General features: G+C 45.3%; 1 protein-coding gene across 1 annotated transcript in view; it reads right to left on the bottom strand.

Moving 5' to 3' along the window:
* Nr5a2 (nuclear receptor subfamily 5 group A member 2) overlaps positions 1 to 14,368 on the bottom strand; it is a 94,041-nt gene that overhangs the window by 31,827 nt on the left and 47,846 nt on the right. Inside the window, exon 6 of the mRNA XM_042701261.1 lies at positions 4,404 to 4,523. Coding sequence (XP_042557195.1) covers positions 4,404 to 4,523 — 120 coding nt within the window. The remainder of the gene's footprint in view (positions 1 to 4,403; positions 4,524 to 14,368) is intronic.

A 14,368-nucleotide genomic window follows, 5' to 3' on the forward strand; every position in this document is an offset into this window, starting at 1 on the left:
TGGTCTTACCCAAGAAAGTGCTCGTGGCAAAGTACACACAGCGGGCCCCTACATGCCCTTAATTACACACGGGAGTGACATCTCTTATCTCTACCAACCTGAGGGCTGTGTCTCCCTGTCCCCTCCTCTCATGGTCTGATTTGCCTTTACCTATCAGCCCAGCAGAAAGAGCTGTCCACTACATGAAAGAAAAAAAATGTTCTTTCTCACCTATAGGTAACTTCTGACCAAGCTTCCTGTAGGGGCATTTAGCATGTTCGATTAGCATAGCATGACTCCCATTCCCCATGACATCAACATAAGAAACTCCATATACCGTGGAGAGAGACTGCTGTAAGGCTTTCAAATCCACAGTCTAGGCTGGGAAGGTGACTCAGTGGTAGAGTGCTTGCTTTGCATGCATGAGTCCCTGGGTTCGATTCCTCGGCACCACATAAGCAGATAAAGCTGGAAGTGGAGCTGTGGCTCAAGTGGTAGAGCACTAACCTTGAGCTGAAGAGCTGAGGGACAGCGCCCAGGCCCAGAGTTCAGGCTCCACAGCCGACCCCCCCAAAATTCACAGTCCACATAGAACCATGCAAACATTATGCCAATATGTCTCCATGACATATAGATTATTTTAAAAAGTACAAAAAAAAAAAACCCTACATATGTAAAATACAGGAAGTTTCCAACACTTAGAAGAGAATTCTAACAAAAACAATAGATTTGGAGTAGTGGCATTTGTGGTAATACTTTTCTGGTTTCTAGTTTTTTCTAAGTACTCAAATAATTTTACCTAGGTAAGTGGTAATTGCATTGGCATTGCTTTTGCTTAATTGAAAGTTATTATTATTATTATTATTATTGCCAGTTGTGGAGCTTGAACTCAGGGCCTAGGAGCTGTCCCAAAGCCTCACTGTGCTCAAGGCTAGTGTGTCCTACCTCAGCATCACTTCAGGTTTTTGAGTGGTTAATTGGAGATAAAACTCTCATGGGGACTTTTCTGCCTGGGCTGGCTTTGAACAGCGATCCTCATAGCTCAGCCTACTGAGTAGCTAGGATGACAGGTGTGAGCCACTGGTCCCCAGCTTAATAATTGAAATTTATCTCAGCAGTGTGTGTACACACCTTCCCCCTCCAACAACTAAAAAAGAACATTAAAAAGATTATGCATTTCGTTTCAATGGGAGAGAAATGACTATTGTACTTGAAGAGCCGGTAGGGTTTGATGCACTGAAATAGACACAAAGATCAAACTGCAAGTGTGGGTGAAGATCAACTCTGTAACACTGTGAGTTCCACAGAAGCAGGATATTGTGTGTCTAAGAATACAAACTCTGAGCCGAGCACAAGGAGGTCCATCTGTAGCCCCAGTTCTTCAGGAAGCTGAGAGAGGAGATCACTTGAGCTCAGAAATTTGGGGGCAGCCTAGACAATACAGTTAGATCCTATCTCAAAATAAACAAGTATAAGCTGCAAATCCAGCTGCTACAGAGGTGTACGACAAATAAAATTAGGTCCTACCTAACAAACAAACTGAAAACATAAAGGGTCTGAGGGTAGGTATCTAGGCTAGAGAGTTCGCCTAGCAGGCAGAAAGCCTGTACAGCCGATGAACGAATGAACTCTCTCAGTCACTTTTGCTATCACCCAATTTAGATCTGAGCATTGTTCTGACATTTATGAGTTGTATTTGTGCCTTTTGTCATCAGCTTTACCTCCATTTGCCTTAGTTTATCAGCAAAAACAAAAGAAAAGAAAATAATAATTATCCTTCAGATCTGTTAAGTCCCTAAGTCAAGTCTTATGTATGTTTAGTTTCGATGCCTTCTGATTTTGCCAGGAGTGGGTGGAACTATTCCCTGTAATTATCATATAATCATCGTACAGCTCTCTAGGAGACACCACTATAATCCCTTCTGGGCAGATAAGAACATTGGAGTTTGGGGGGTAAGGGACAGGCTCCTGGTGACATAGTTAATAGGATTTACAATCGGGACCTACGGCCACACCCTCACCCACACCCACACCCACACACCAGCCAGGAGAGTCCCAGCACAGGAGAGGTTTGAGGAGGGAAGGTTTTTTTCAGCCAGATTGCCTTTCCTTCTGTTGTGGTGCAGTATACAAAGTGGCAGAAATTGATAGTAAATACATGAATATTATTTAGTCTGTGGCTGTTCCTGGCTGTGAAATACACCTTTCTAGACTTTTTAAACAATTAATTACCTTCACCCACGGCAGCACTTAAGGCTAAATAAGATGTGAATTTTTTTTTGGGGGGGGGGCAGTACTGGGGCTTGAATTCAGGGCCTAAGTGCTGTCCCTCGGCCTTTTTGTGCTCAAGGCTAGTGCTCTAGCATTAGAGCCACAAAGCCACTTCTGTCTTTTTCTGTGTAATTTATTATAGATAAAGAGTCTTGTGGACTTTTATTGCCCAAGCTGGCTTTGAACTGTGATCCTCCGATCTCAGCCTTCTGAATAGCTAGGATTACAGGCGTGAGCCACCAACACCCTGCTAAGACTATTTTGAAAGAGCTGGAATGGAATGACACAGGTCCATTTTCATTTCTTAAAGGTTCTAAAGGGAACTGAAATCCATTTGCGAACTGAGTCTTGTACTTTTTGAATGTGGTGGCCAGCTGGGGGAGGCATACCAGAAACCGGACTCGGAGATGGGAACACTTCTTCTAAAGCCGTGGGTGCCAGCATGAAAATGCCAAACCCCAAAATTACAAGCCCAGGATGTCTGGCCCATATTTCGTTTTTAAAATCTACAAAGCTATTCTCTCCAACGAGCCAGAGAGCGGAGACCAGACAGTGACAGGGATGCGTGAATTGACTCTGATGCGCAGTGACTCTGAAATAGTGCTTGCTTTTAATTTGATTGGGGAAGTGTGATTTATTGATAATACAGAAAATGGTGTGGAGATGGCCTTTCATTTCCAAATATGCACTGCTGTGGTTTTGCAGGACATAAACATTTATGGCCCAACGTAAAAGATCCACAGGGCCTGAGTGCCAAAGCCACCACGGCTTGTTTGTGTTCTTTTACTACCAGGTGTAGAGAAGAAGGTGAAAATCCAGAGTGGCGTGCACAAATTATACAAGGTAGGTCCATTGGTAGAATCCAACCCCCACCCCCACCCCGATCCTACATATCACATACCAGTCTCTCTTTTTCTAAGACTCACAGACTTTCCTGCTTGGGCTGGCTTTGAACTACAGTCTTCAGAGCTCTCTTTCTTGCTAAGGTCAAACCAATCATCTTATTCACAGTAATCCATGGACCACGTTGCAACACACATCCACAAATGTACACAGGTATCTTGAGTGCCACCTGGACACTACTCATACCTTTGACCTGTTACTCTATTAACGTTCAGTTACTTCTCACTAATATAGGATAACGCCTCAAAACAATGACTAGCCGATGGTAGGATGGTCAATAAGGACGCTATTTAACCCTTGTGCTGCTAGCGATCAACCCAAAGGCGATATGCGTGCTAGATAAGCACTTGACCACTAAACTCAAATCTCCACAGCAATAAATATCTATTTCCCTTTTTAAATTTTAGCAAGTATTTATTTTACTGTGACAGGATTAAAATAGGGGAAAATAGAGGCCTATCCCATTTATTTTGCAGGAAATGGAAATTTAAGACTTCTAAGAAATGTGTCTTTCTTCAACTAAAACCTATTAAATCCTCAATCCTAGCTATTCAGGGGGCTGAGATTTGAGGATCACAGTTTGAAACCAGCGTAGGAAGGAAGCAACATCAGAGACTCTTATCTCCAATGAACCACCAAACGGCTGACAGTGGAGCTGTGGCTCAAGTGGTATGGCACCCGCCTTGAGCAAAAGACTTCAGGGACAGCACATCCACCCAGACCCTGAGTTCAAACTTCAGGACTGGCAACACAACACAACAGAAAAGGAAGGCCTAACGGTATTTTTTTCCTAAGTGTTTTGACTGTATATGACATTTGAATTAATCTCTACCAATTCTATTTCAATATGATAAGGCCACTGCCATCCCTCCGGGTTCTCAAGGGTTAACAACACGCTAATACGTTAAGGCTGAGGCCCGGGGGAGAGCCTGGGATACTCCATGGATCTTGGCTGTGCAATTATTCTGACTGTTGGAAGCATAGCTCTCCATCCACGCCACCCTCCCGCCCCCCCCCCCCCCCAAACTGGAGGCACAGCGCGCTCCTGATTATGTTTGCTTTTACAAGTTTATCTGTAATCATCAGAGCAGGAACTGAGTGCAGCGAGCGATCAGCGCTAAATTATTTGCAGCCAATGGCTCCCATTCAAAGCACAAGAGTGCTTCTGACCGAGTTAAATCCCTCCCGTTCTGAACAAGCCTAATAAAAAGATGCTTTCCCTTTTTTTTTTTTTTTTTTGGTACACTCACTTGTTGCCCAGTAATGAGGAAGATGCAGCCTTCCTTTCCATGCACCACTTGCCGGTAGATGTGGTCCAGGATTAAGAGCTCACTCCAGCAATTCTGAAGCAGCTTCATTTGGTCATCAACCTGCAATCCAAAACGAAGAAGAAGAAACAAACACACAAAAGAGATAAGTTATGCATCGCCTTCGTTGTTGTTGTTTGAATAATTCTCCACTGTAAGCTAAGATAGCTCCACCAAGGGTGATTATAAAATGGACCCAGAATTTGCTTCCCTTCTCTGTGAATTATTACTTCATTTGGACTTTAGAGGCAACATATAAATACCTCCTTTCGATGGGCTCTTAGGAAAAGGCACTCTTAGACGGCCTATCTACCACGAACAGGGCTATTCACTTTGTGGTTATGGAGGAGGGGGGGCAGTTACAGGTACAGTCCTCAACAGACTCTGAGGGAGACCTCAAACAGCCGGCACTCATGTACATGGAGAGTAACACCTGGCACGGAAGTGGACAGCTGTAGCTACGTTACCACAGGCCGTGGCGTTGAGGGGCTTACAGGAGAGGCAAACAGCAGGATGGATGGGTCCCCTGACTCATGGAGCCAGCAGCCGTAGTGTCCATCAAAGCCCAGCCTGGCAGGCTCAGAAGGGAACAGTCAGCCAGCTGGTGCTCGGGGTCAGCCTGCCCTGTGTGTAGGATTTGCAGACATTTCCCAAATATATTTCAATTCTTTTTTTTTCTTTTTTTTGCTGAAAAATAGGGCCAAGAACAAGCGTCTCCTTTTTAGGATCAGCTATGAAGAAGAGAAGCACTGAGTTATTCACACACGCATCTCAGGCCCGGTCCCTCTGGCCCTCTAGGCCCACCCCACGCCTGTGTTCTGGACAGTCCACACAGTGCTGGCGTTGAAAATGTGGGGTGAGAGCAGGATGCCTGTAATCCCAGTCATTCAGAAGGCTGGGATTGGAAGATCACGGTACAAAGCTAGCCCGGGCAGAGACTTTTCTATTAATCAGCAAAAAGCTGGAAGCAGAACTGTGGTTTCAGTGGTAGAGTGCCGGCCTGATGGGAGGAAAGCTCAGATGACGGGCCTTGGGATGATCAAGAATTCTTCTCTGCCCCACCCCCCTCCCCGCAGCTTCCACCAAAGTCTAGGCTGACGCCAAATGATACCCAGAGGTCCTAGAATTTTCCGAACCACATTCACTGAACTCGTTTTGTCGCATTCATTTTTCAGAGCCCATTCCGAAGGACTTTGGCTTGTTGGTGCTGATACAATAACAGTGATAAGAGTCTGTGGCTGACCTCACTTCCGGGTGTGCTCTACCCCAAACCAGAATTTGCTTTCTAGCTGTGATAGCATGGCCACACCGGTTCCCTCTATGCCCAGTTTTCTTAGCTAAAAGTTGTAAAGGTGAGGTCAGGTGAAGCAGTGAAAGCCCCCCAGCCATATAGTTTGGGGTGATCCATAAACCACGATACAACAACAGGTGCTCCCAGTAGAAAAGTCACAGAAATTCAGCACAGAGGCCCCCGCCCAGGTGAGCAGCAGCGCTCGCTCAGGACGGCTGAGACCTCGGGTCACCCCCGCATGCCTGCCAACCCACCCCAGAGCAAAGTCCAGGGCACAGACTGAAGCTACCACCACACCTCCACCAGCCACCGATTCCACCCCAAGCACATCCTCAGTCGGTGCCCAGGCCGAAAATCCCAGCTGCTCAGGAGGCTGAGTCTGAGGATCCTTATTTGAGGCCAGTCTGGGGCTGATAAATCCAAGAGACTCTTATATCCAGTTAGCTGGCAAAATGCTGAAAGTGCAGGTGTGGCTCATGTGGTAGAGTGCCACACGAAGTGGAAAAAGCCAAGTAAGACTGTGGGACCCTGAATTCAAGCCCTAGGATCTGGGAATGTGTGCACGTGCCTATGTGTACATAGGCACGCACGCGCACGCACACACACACACACACACACACACACTCCATCCCAGAAACCTGTGCCAACTCCAAGAATCTCATTAAGTTGGTATTTGTTGTGTGCGTGTCTAGTCTGGGTTGGAATAACAGAAAAGATAAATGCAGCCTCTGCCTTTGCGAAGACCGCTCCCGGGGACCTTATGTTGAAACGAACCACACAACTTTTGTGGTTGGGATGGGAGGGAAAAACCAGGAGAGAGGGAGGAAAAGGAGTGGCGCTGTCCAAAAAGAAATGCACTCGCCGGGCGCCGGTAGAGCACGCCTGCGATCCTAGCTACTCAGGAGGCTGAGATCTGAGGATTGCGGTTCAAAGCCAGCCAGGGAAGGAAAGGCCATGAAACTCTTATCTCCAATAAACTACCAGAAAACCGGAAGTGGCGCTGTAGCTCAAGTGGTAGCGTGCTCGCCTTGAGCTGTAGAGCTGAGAGACAGTGCCCAGGCCCAGAGTTCAAGCCTGACTTTCGTAACTGTAACCTCTCTGTGCATCACCTTTATAACAATTAAGAAAAGGTAAGATTGAAGAAAGTAAACAAGAAAAATGACTTTCCTGGGGAAAGTGCCCCACGCACTGTGGAGTAACTCAGTAGGCAGTGGGCTGCCCACGGCCTGGCAGAGCAGAATGCGGTCTTCACAAGTCAGACGAGAGCTCTAGCTTCTGTGCACCTAGCACCGCAAACCAGTACCCCAGGAAGCTGCAGCCTCCTTTGCCCGCCACACACACAGAGCAGAGGCTTGCACTGACCTCTCTCGGACGCTAAGTAATCGCAAAACCCAGTGACCTTTGATCCTCTGGGTTTATTACCTTCTCTTTCTCGTTATCAGCCCCTAATTTCCAATTTATCAGTCTATGATGGCAATTTGGTTCTCTTCCCCTTTTGTTGTTCCCTGTGCTATAAAGCTTTAGTTATTGATTTGGCACTCTTTCCAAGGAAACCCAAAACGCTGGACTTTGAGATTGTCTCTCTAGAAGCAATGGTCATGGGCGGTTCCGCAGCCAGGGAGAAAGACAGCTCTCTCAAAGTCTACTTGGAGATGCAAAAAGGGTATTTCTACGGAAGGGGACCCATGTGTACAGCAAGACAATCTATAATTCCTGTCTTAAAGAGAAATCACCGAGCTCAGAGATGATCTGTTGGCCCATGTGATGAAGCTGAGTGAGCTTTAAGAAAAATGCAGTTTCTGGAGCAGTCAAATCCAAGCACTTCCTGCTTGCTTTGGACCACATGATCTGTCTTTCACATACAGCAGGACAGAAACACTTACCAGGGCAAGAGTTTGTCAAAATGAAGGCATGCTAAAAATGATAGAGTCTAATTTTTAAAACCGGCACCAGTGGTTCATGCCTGCAATCCTAGCTCCTCAAGAGGCGGAGGATCCTGTTTTGAAGCCAGCCCAGGAAGGAAAGTCCATGAGGGTCTTGGTACTGATTAGCCACCAAAAAAGCTGAAAGTGGAGCTGAGACTCACATGGCAGAGCACCAGCCTTGATCAAGAAAGCTAAGGGGAGTCCTAGACCCTGAGTTCAAGCCTTAGTATTGGCACCGGAAAGAAAGGAAAGGAAAGGGAAGGAAAGGGAAAGGGAAAGGAAAGGGAAAAGGAAGAAACGAACTATCTTGCCCATGTAATTGTAACCCCTCTGTATGGTATTTTCACAATAATTTTAAAAAAAAGGAAGGAAGGAAGGAAGGAGAGAAAGAGAGAGAGATTCTAACTCTTCAAACCCTTTCTTTTAAAACACTGAGGTTGTGAATTCCCTAGTTCCTATGCTTATTTGGGAATTACTAGAATAGATGCAATGGAGAATGTCTAACATCCAGAAGTAGCATTTTTTTTTCTTTTGGTGGTACTAGGGTTTGAACTCAGGGCCTTAGGCTTGCTAGGCAGGCAGTCTAAGCCCCTAAGCACAGCCCCTGCCCTATTTTTCTATGTTCAGGTCATCATTTCCATGAGGATTTTTCATAATTTCTGTTTTTACAAAGTATGAGGATGGTGGATCTGTCTTCCTGCCTTTATTTGAACTGATTCCACAGTGTCAGGCTGTACAAGAGGCACTGCATAAATGCTTGTGACTAGCAGAACAGATGATTGAATTACTTCCACTCCTGTGTGTCTAGGTGCCTGCCGCAGGACCTGCGAATCTCTCCTTCAGCGGTTGTGAAATGCAAGATCATTTCTGCACAGTAGTGTAACTGGCACCTGACCCTTGGTAAAGACTTGTTGACGGATTGCAATTTTAACACCCCTCCTGAGCCATTGATTCCTCCTTTCCATGCTCTCTGAGGAGGTTTTCCACGCCGACATTCCATTTCATTATTTTCCGTAATTGATTACGTGATATTTTACGTTATCTAGAAATTGGCGAGGTGAAGTTTCTCAGTGCTTTGAGGGACACTGTTTTCACGCAGCAGGATGAAGAAAAGGACAAGAGGAAATGTGACAACTCATTTGTTTTCCAAGTCTACAGAAGAAGCGCTGGCAGGAGCTGGGCGCTGGTGGCTCATGCCTGTAATCCTAGCTGCTCAAGAGGCTGAGCTGGGAGGCTCAGGGTTCAAAGCTAGTCCAGGCAATCCGTGAGACTCTTATTTCCCATTAACCACCAAGAAGTGGGAAGTGGAGCTTCCACTCAAGTGGTGGCAAAGCACTAGTTATGAATAAGGAAGCCCGAGGGAGAATGGAAGAGGCCCCGAGTTCAAACACCAGTACATGGACTCCCCCTCCCCCGCAAAAACAAGTGCTGTTAATTTTCAATTCTTTTAAAGGGATGACAGCTCAGGGTAAGAGGAGAAAAATTATTCATTTAAGTCAATTCTCCAGATGTTAAGGCTGTCAATGAACAATTTCGGATGGCATGTGAGGAGCCAAGGAGGGGAACTCATAGATTATAAATCCTATTATCTATCAAAATCTGTACCTGAGCGTTAACAATTCACATCAGATATTCCTGGGTTATCAACTGTCATAAAAAGATGGGGTTATCTCAGAACGCTGGTTACTCATCTGAGAAACTATCAGATTGGTATCAGAGATAATGAGGTAAAGGGGCACAGGTCTGGTATAGAGCAGGACTTCCCACAAGCCACAGCAACCCTCAGGAGGAGCAAGACTCTCCCGCACCAGGGCCCAGAGCAGATCTGGTAAACAATGAGAAACACCGGGAGATCTTTTCAAAACCCTGTTGTGGCCCCTCAGAGCTATCTTTGAACAATTCCGGAACTGAGTTGCTAATTTCCTTTTTGTTCTAGCTGAGGCTTTTAAAAACTGACATCTTAAAGCCAGTGCCATGCTGGTGGCTCATGCCTGTAATCCTAGTTACTTAGGAGGCTACGATCCAAACGTGAAGATTCAAGGCCACCTCAGGCTGACAAATCCCAGAAGCTCTTAATTCTAATAAACTAGCCAAAAGCTGGAAGCAGAGGTGTGGCTCAAGTGGTAGAGTGCCAGCCTTCAGTGGAAAAATCCAAACAAGACCACAAGGCCCTGAGTTCAAGTCTCAATAACATAACATCACACACGCGCTGGCACGTGCACACACACATACACACTCACAACCTCTGTCTGCAAGAACCATACTCCAATGAGAAGAGAAGAGCAGAGGACAAATACATTATTCTAGTCCTTGCCCAGACCTTTAAGCCCATTTTGCTTTCTTTCTTGGGCAGACTTCCAGGGGTCCAAGAAAAGCAGAGTATAAAGCAGCACTTGATCCTCCTCATTCATTCCTGACTCTTGGATTAACAGCTCTTGGATTAAAGTTTAATTTACAAAACAAACACCAACCATACAAACCAAAGAATGATTTCAAGACATTTCAAAGATGACTTCAACATCACTGCAAATGAAGTCCAGCTAACTGTTGTTTTTTTTTTTTTTTTCCTAGTAAAAAAAGAAAAACAAGGAAAAAAATCTCCCTGGAGATAGGTCAGCATTTTTTTTGTGGGACAATCATGACACTTATAAAGACATATTCAGAAACAGAGGGAAGAAAATTAAGATCAAACCTCAAATAAATCCAAATCAGCTCATCAAATCTCAACCAAAGTCTGTACTTGTTGGGCGGGGCAGTCAGGGCATCGCTTTAATCCTTTACTGTTTTTCTTTTGAAAGAACATGGATAATTATCTGAAACCTCTACAATAAACTGCTACAAAGTCCAAGAAAAAAAATGATTTCACATTAACAATGATTAAACAAGCACTAAAAACAATACTGTACAAGAGAACAGACAGCCAGTTAAACTCCCTGGTCAATTGTTACCATGCCCGATAGATTTATCACCAGAGCCCTTCCCCTAGGTGACTGGCAGCTAGTCCTGTGGGCTTCCTAATTGAGTTAATACTGCTTCACAACATCTATCAACACTTTGCCAGGAGATACGCTCTTCTGGCCCCTTTCTATGCTTCTCCAGTAGAACAACCAAGAGCCTCTTAGACCCCCTTCTCCAGGTTCCAGGCACTGGGTTCTCAGATGAGGAGAGCAGACGGGAGGGGGAGGGTGCACGCACCTGCTTCTGCTTCCTCTTCCCTATCAACCTTCCTCCAGGCCTGAGCTCGCTCTCAGTGTGAGGTGGTGCAGGTTGATCGGCAGATTCTGCAGCCATGGGTTGCTCTGGACCAAGAGAACCTACTCTATGGATGTTGGTGTGCCCTGCAAATAGTATCATCTTCTATTTCAGCCAAGTAATGAATTTAATGGAGAAGGTCTCCATAAAAGTCCTCTTTCAAGGTAGCTCAGTGGTAGAGTGACTGCCTTGCCCTGGGTTCAATTCCTCAGCACCACATAAGCAGAAAAAGCTGAAATGGTGCTGTGGCTCAAGCGGTAGAGTGCTCGCCTTGAGCTGAAGAGCTGAGGGACAGCGCCCAGGCCTAGAGTTCAAGCCCCATAACCAGAAAAAAAAGAAAAAAAAAAGTCCTCTTTCCCTCATCAGCTTTCCTGCGGGTCCATCCTAGCTGGCTAGCAAACCCTGCCCACAGGCTCGGTGTGGCCTCTGGCTTGGGAGGAAAGAATCTAGGCTTCCAGTTTGGCTCAGAAAGCTTTCCCCTGGCAGCATGTCCGGCATGGACCAGGTCACACATCTTAAAACCACAACACGTGAAGTAAACAGATCAAAAAAGCACCACCTGGGTGACGTCTTAGTCTTCCCAACAACTCGGTGAAGTAGAATTTATTTGGGATTCTTGTCTTACCAACGAGGGACTGGAGCTACAAGTTTAATTTGCACAGCTCACAATCCCAGCAACCAGGAGTACCACACCACTTCTACCTAGATAGAGCAGCCACCAGTGCCCCCAAGAAGCCATTCTAAAGCTGTCTCCTCGGGAAGTCCACTGAGATGGGCAGAAATAGTTACCATAAACACCATATATCTGGTCAGATTGGGAAAATGCCCCCAATCAACAACAGCAGCAACAAAATCAAGCAACATGTATTTGTACTATGGGACTAGATACTATGGCGATTTTACTGAGTACATTCTTATGGTCAAGGACCTTACGAATGAATTGAGCAAACAAGACATGTTCATGCAAACTAGTAAGTATACAAAATAACATAAGCAAGTCAGAACCTCTGTTGAACCAGTCATTAGAAAGTAGAGCATTGCTGGGTGCTGGTGGCTCATGCCTATAATCCTAGCTACTCAGGAGGCTGAGAGTTGAAGATTATGATTCAAAGCTAGCTTGAGTGGAAAAGTTCCCATGAGATTTATCTCCAATTAACCACCAGAAAGATGGAAGTGGTGCTATGGCTCAAAGTGGTAGAGCCCTAGCCTGGAGCAAAAAACACTTGGGGACACGTCCTGACAATTGACAAACAAAAAAGAGAGTAGAGTTTGCCCTGTGGTTCAGTGGCAGAATGTTGTCTTGATGTGTGTGGGGCCCTGGTTTTGATCTCTAGCACCATAAAGAGAAAATGAATTCACCTAGCCATGTAACCCATAGATAGATAGATAGATATACACAACTGTATATTTATATAATAAATACTTATTTATAATTTGTCATATGCTTTATATTACTTAGTCACATAATATATACATATACATTTACATATATAATATGTGCAGTTTACATATCTATGTATATATATGTGAAAAAAGCAAAATACACAAAGTAGTAGAGATAAAGGGAAGATAGAAGTCCAGGCCAGTGGGATGGGTTTTCCAAATAAGCAGCCTCAATGTGGTTTGTGTGTTGAGTGGGCCCTCGCGCTGTTCCTTGTGGGCAGAGAATACCATTACTACCATGATTTGCAGTATACATGACACAAAATCAACACAGCTATTTTCAAACCAGCTTCTTCAGGACCCGACTTCTCTGAGCGTACTTCAGTGGTTTCCAAGGGTGGTTGTGGTTGTTGGGGTGCCCCAGGGTGTGGTGGAACCCCAGGCTCCAGCTCACAGTGCACACAATGGCAAATGCTAAGAGGAGCCAAGGTTAAATGGTCTTAGAACAGGACTTTCCTCATGGTCTGATTTGTCTTTCCATTTTTTTGTTTTTTGCCCGTCCTATGCCTTGAACTCGGATCCTGGGTGCAGTCTCTGAGTGTTTCCTGCTCAAGGCCAATGCTCTCCCACTTGAACCACAACTCCAGTAGTGGCTTTTTGGGGGTTAAGAGTCTCACAGACCTTTCCTGCCTATTCTGGCTTTCAACTGCGATCCTCAAATCTCAGACTCCTCAGTAGCTAGGATTTATGTGTGAGCCACCAACACCCACCTAGAAGACTACTTTTAAAATAGATGAATGTAAATTACTTTCCTGGGCTTTCCCTTGCTGTCATTTCATTTTTGATGACTATCTCTTTCCCGTTCTTCACTTCAGGAATCTATGTAAAATTAAAAGCAGTGTTCACATGTCTGACTGCGCAGATAATATTCAAGCAATAAACACAAATTCCTTTTATGCCAAGCTCTATCTTCTATTGGTCCACTTAGGATGTTGACAAAGCAGGGATGAATATAAAGATAATTTTTCCTAATAAGAGTGATAAAGATATATCTACAACTCTCATTTTTCAGACACTGTCTCCATGATAAAAAGGCCCCCAATCACAGTGTACAACAGACCCACTGTTTAGCCTCAGCAATCCAGAGAAGTCAAAGAAGGTTCTGGGCTACTGGTGTCTCACACCTGTAATCCTAGCTACTCAAGAGGCTGAGATCTAAGGATCATGCTTCATAGCTAACCTGGGCCAGAACGTCCATAAGATTCTTATCCCCAATTAAGGACCAAAAAAAACAAAGTGGCAGAGTGCTAGACTTGAGCATGAAAGCTCAGAGGCAGTGCCCAGGCCCTGAGTTCAAGCCCCAGGACCAACACACACACACACACACACACACACACACACACACACACACACACACACACACAGGCTCTGACTGGCTGCTTCATACCCTGGAAGCTGGGCACAGGCTGAGGAACGTGGGATGGGAGGCTGGAGAAGAAGGGAGGGGGAAGGAGGGAGACAGATGTGTCTGAGGTCATCTACACAGCATCTTCCTTTCCAGTCTGCATTGCAGAGCCAAAAAAAAAAAAAAAAAAGTGCTTAGAGACTAAAATGTCCTTGGGTCCTATTTGGCTGGCTATTTTCATCAGGCAGTTAGCCAAAGAATGAAGGAGGAAAAAAACCCAGTGGCCTAAATACCTTTTATTTAAAAAAAAAATAACTAAAATTAGGGCAGAAGTAAGGGAGTGGTCCCCAAGCACTGCCAGCTGTGTGATGGGAAATCTCTGGGCACAAAGGCTCCTGGGAGAATTCCTCTACACAGCTCCTCAGGGATGCACGAGAGGTCTTGGCCCTTTGTGAGTTTTTTTGAACCACCTACATCTTCAGAGACACCCAGGAAAGGAGTCCAGAAAGAATGGCAATTGGGCAACGAAGTTCTAGGAGTCCAAATGTTGAGCTTTCCAAGTGCAGAACAGCCCCTTCTATCTAGGTAAGCCAAGCCATTTTTCCTTCGTGTAGAGTTACTCCGGTATGCCTTCATCCACACTTATTCCCAT

This window comes from Dipodomys spectabilis, unplaced genomic scaffold (genome assembly GCF_019054845.1).
Source record: "Dipodomys spectabilis isolate Male_0828 unplaced genomic scaffold, ASM1905484v1 ptg000288l, whole genome shotgun sequence".
Classification (NCBI taxonomy): Eukaryota; Metazoa; Chordata; class Mammalia; order Rodentia; family Heteromyidae; genus Dipodomys; species Dipodomys spectabilis.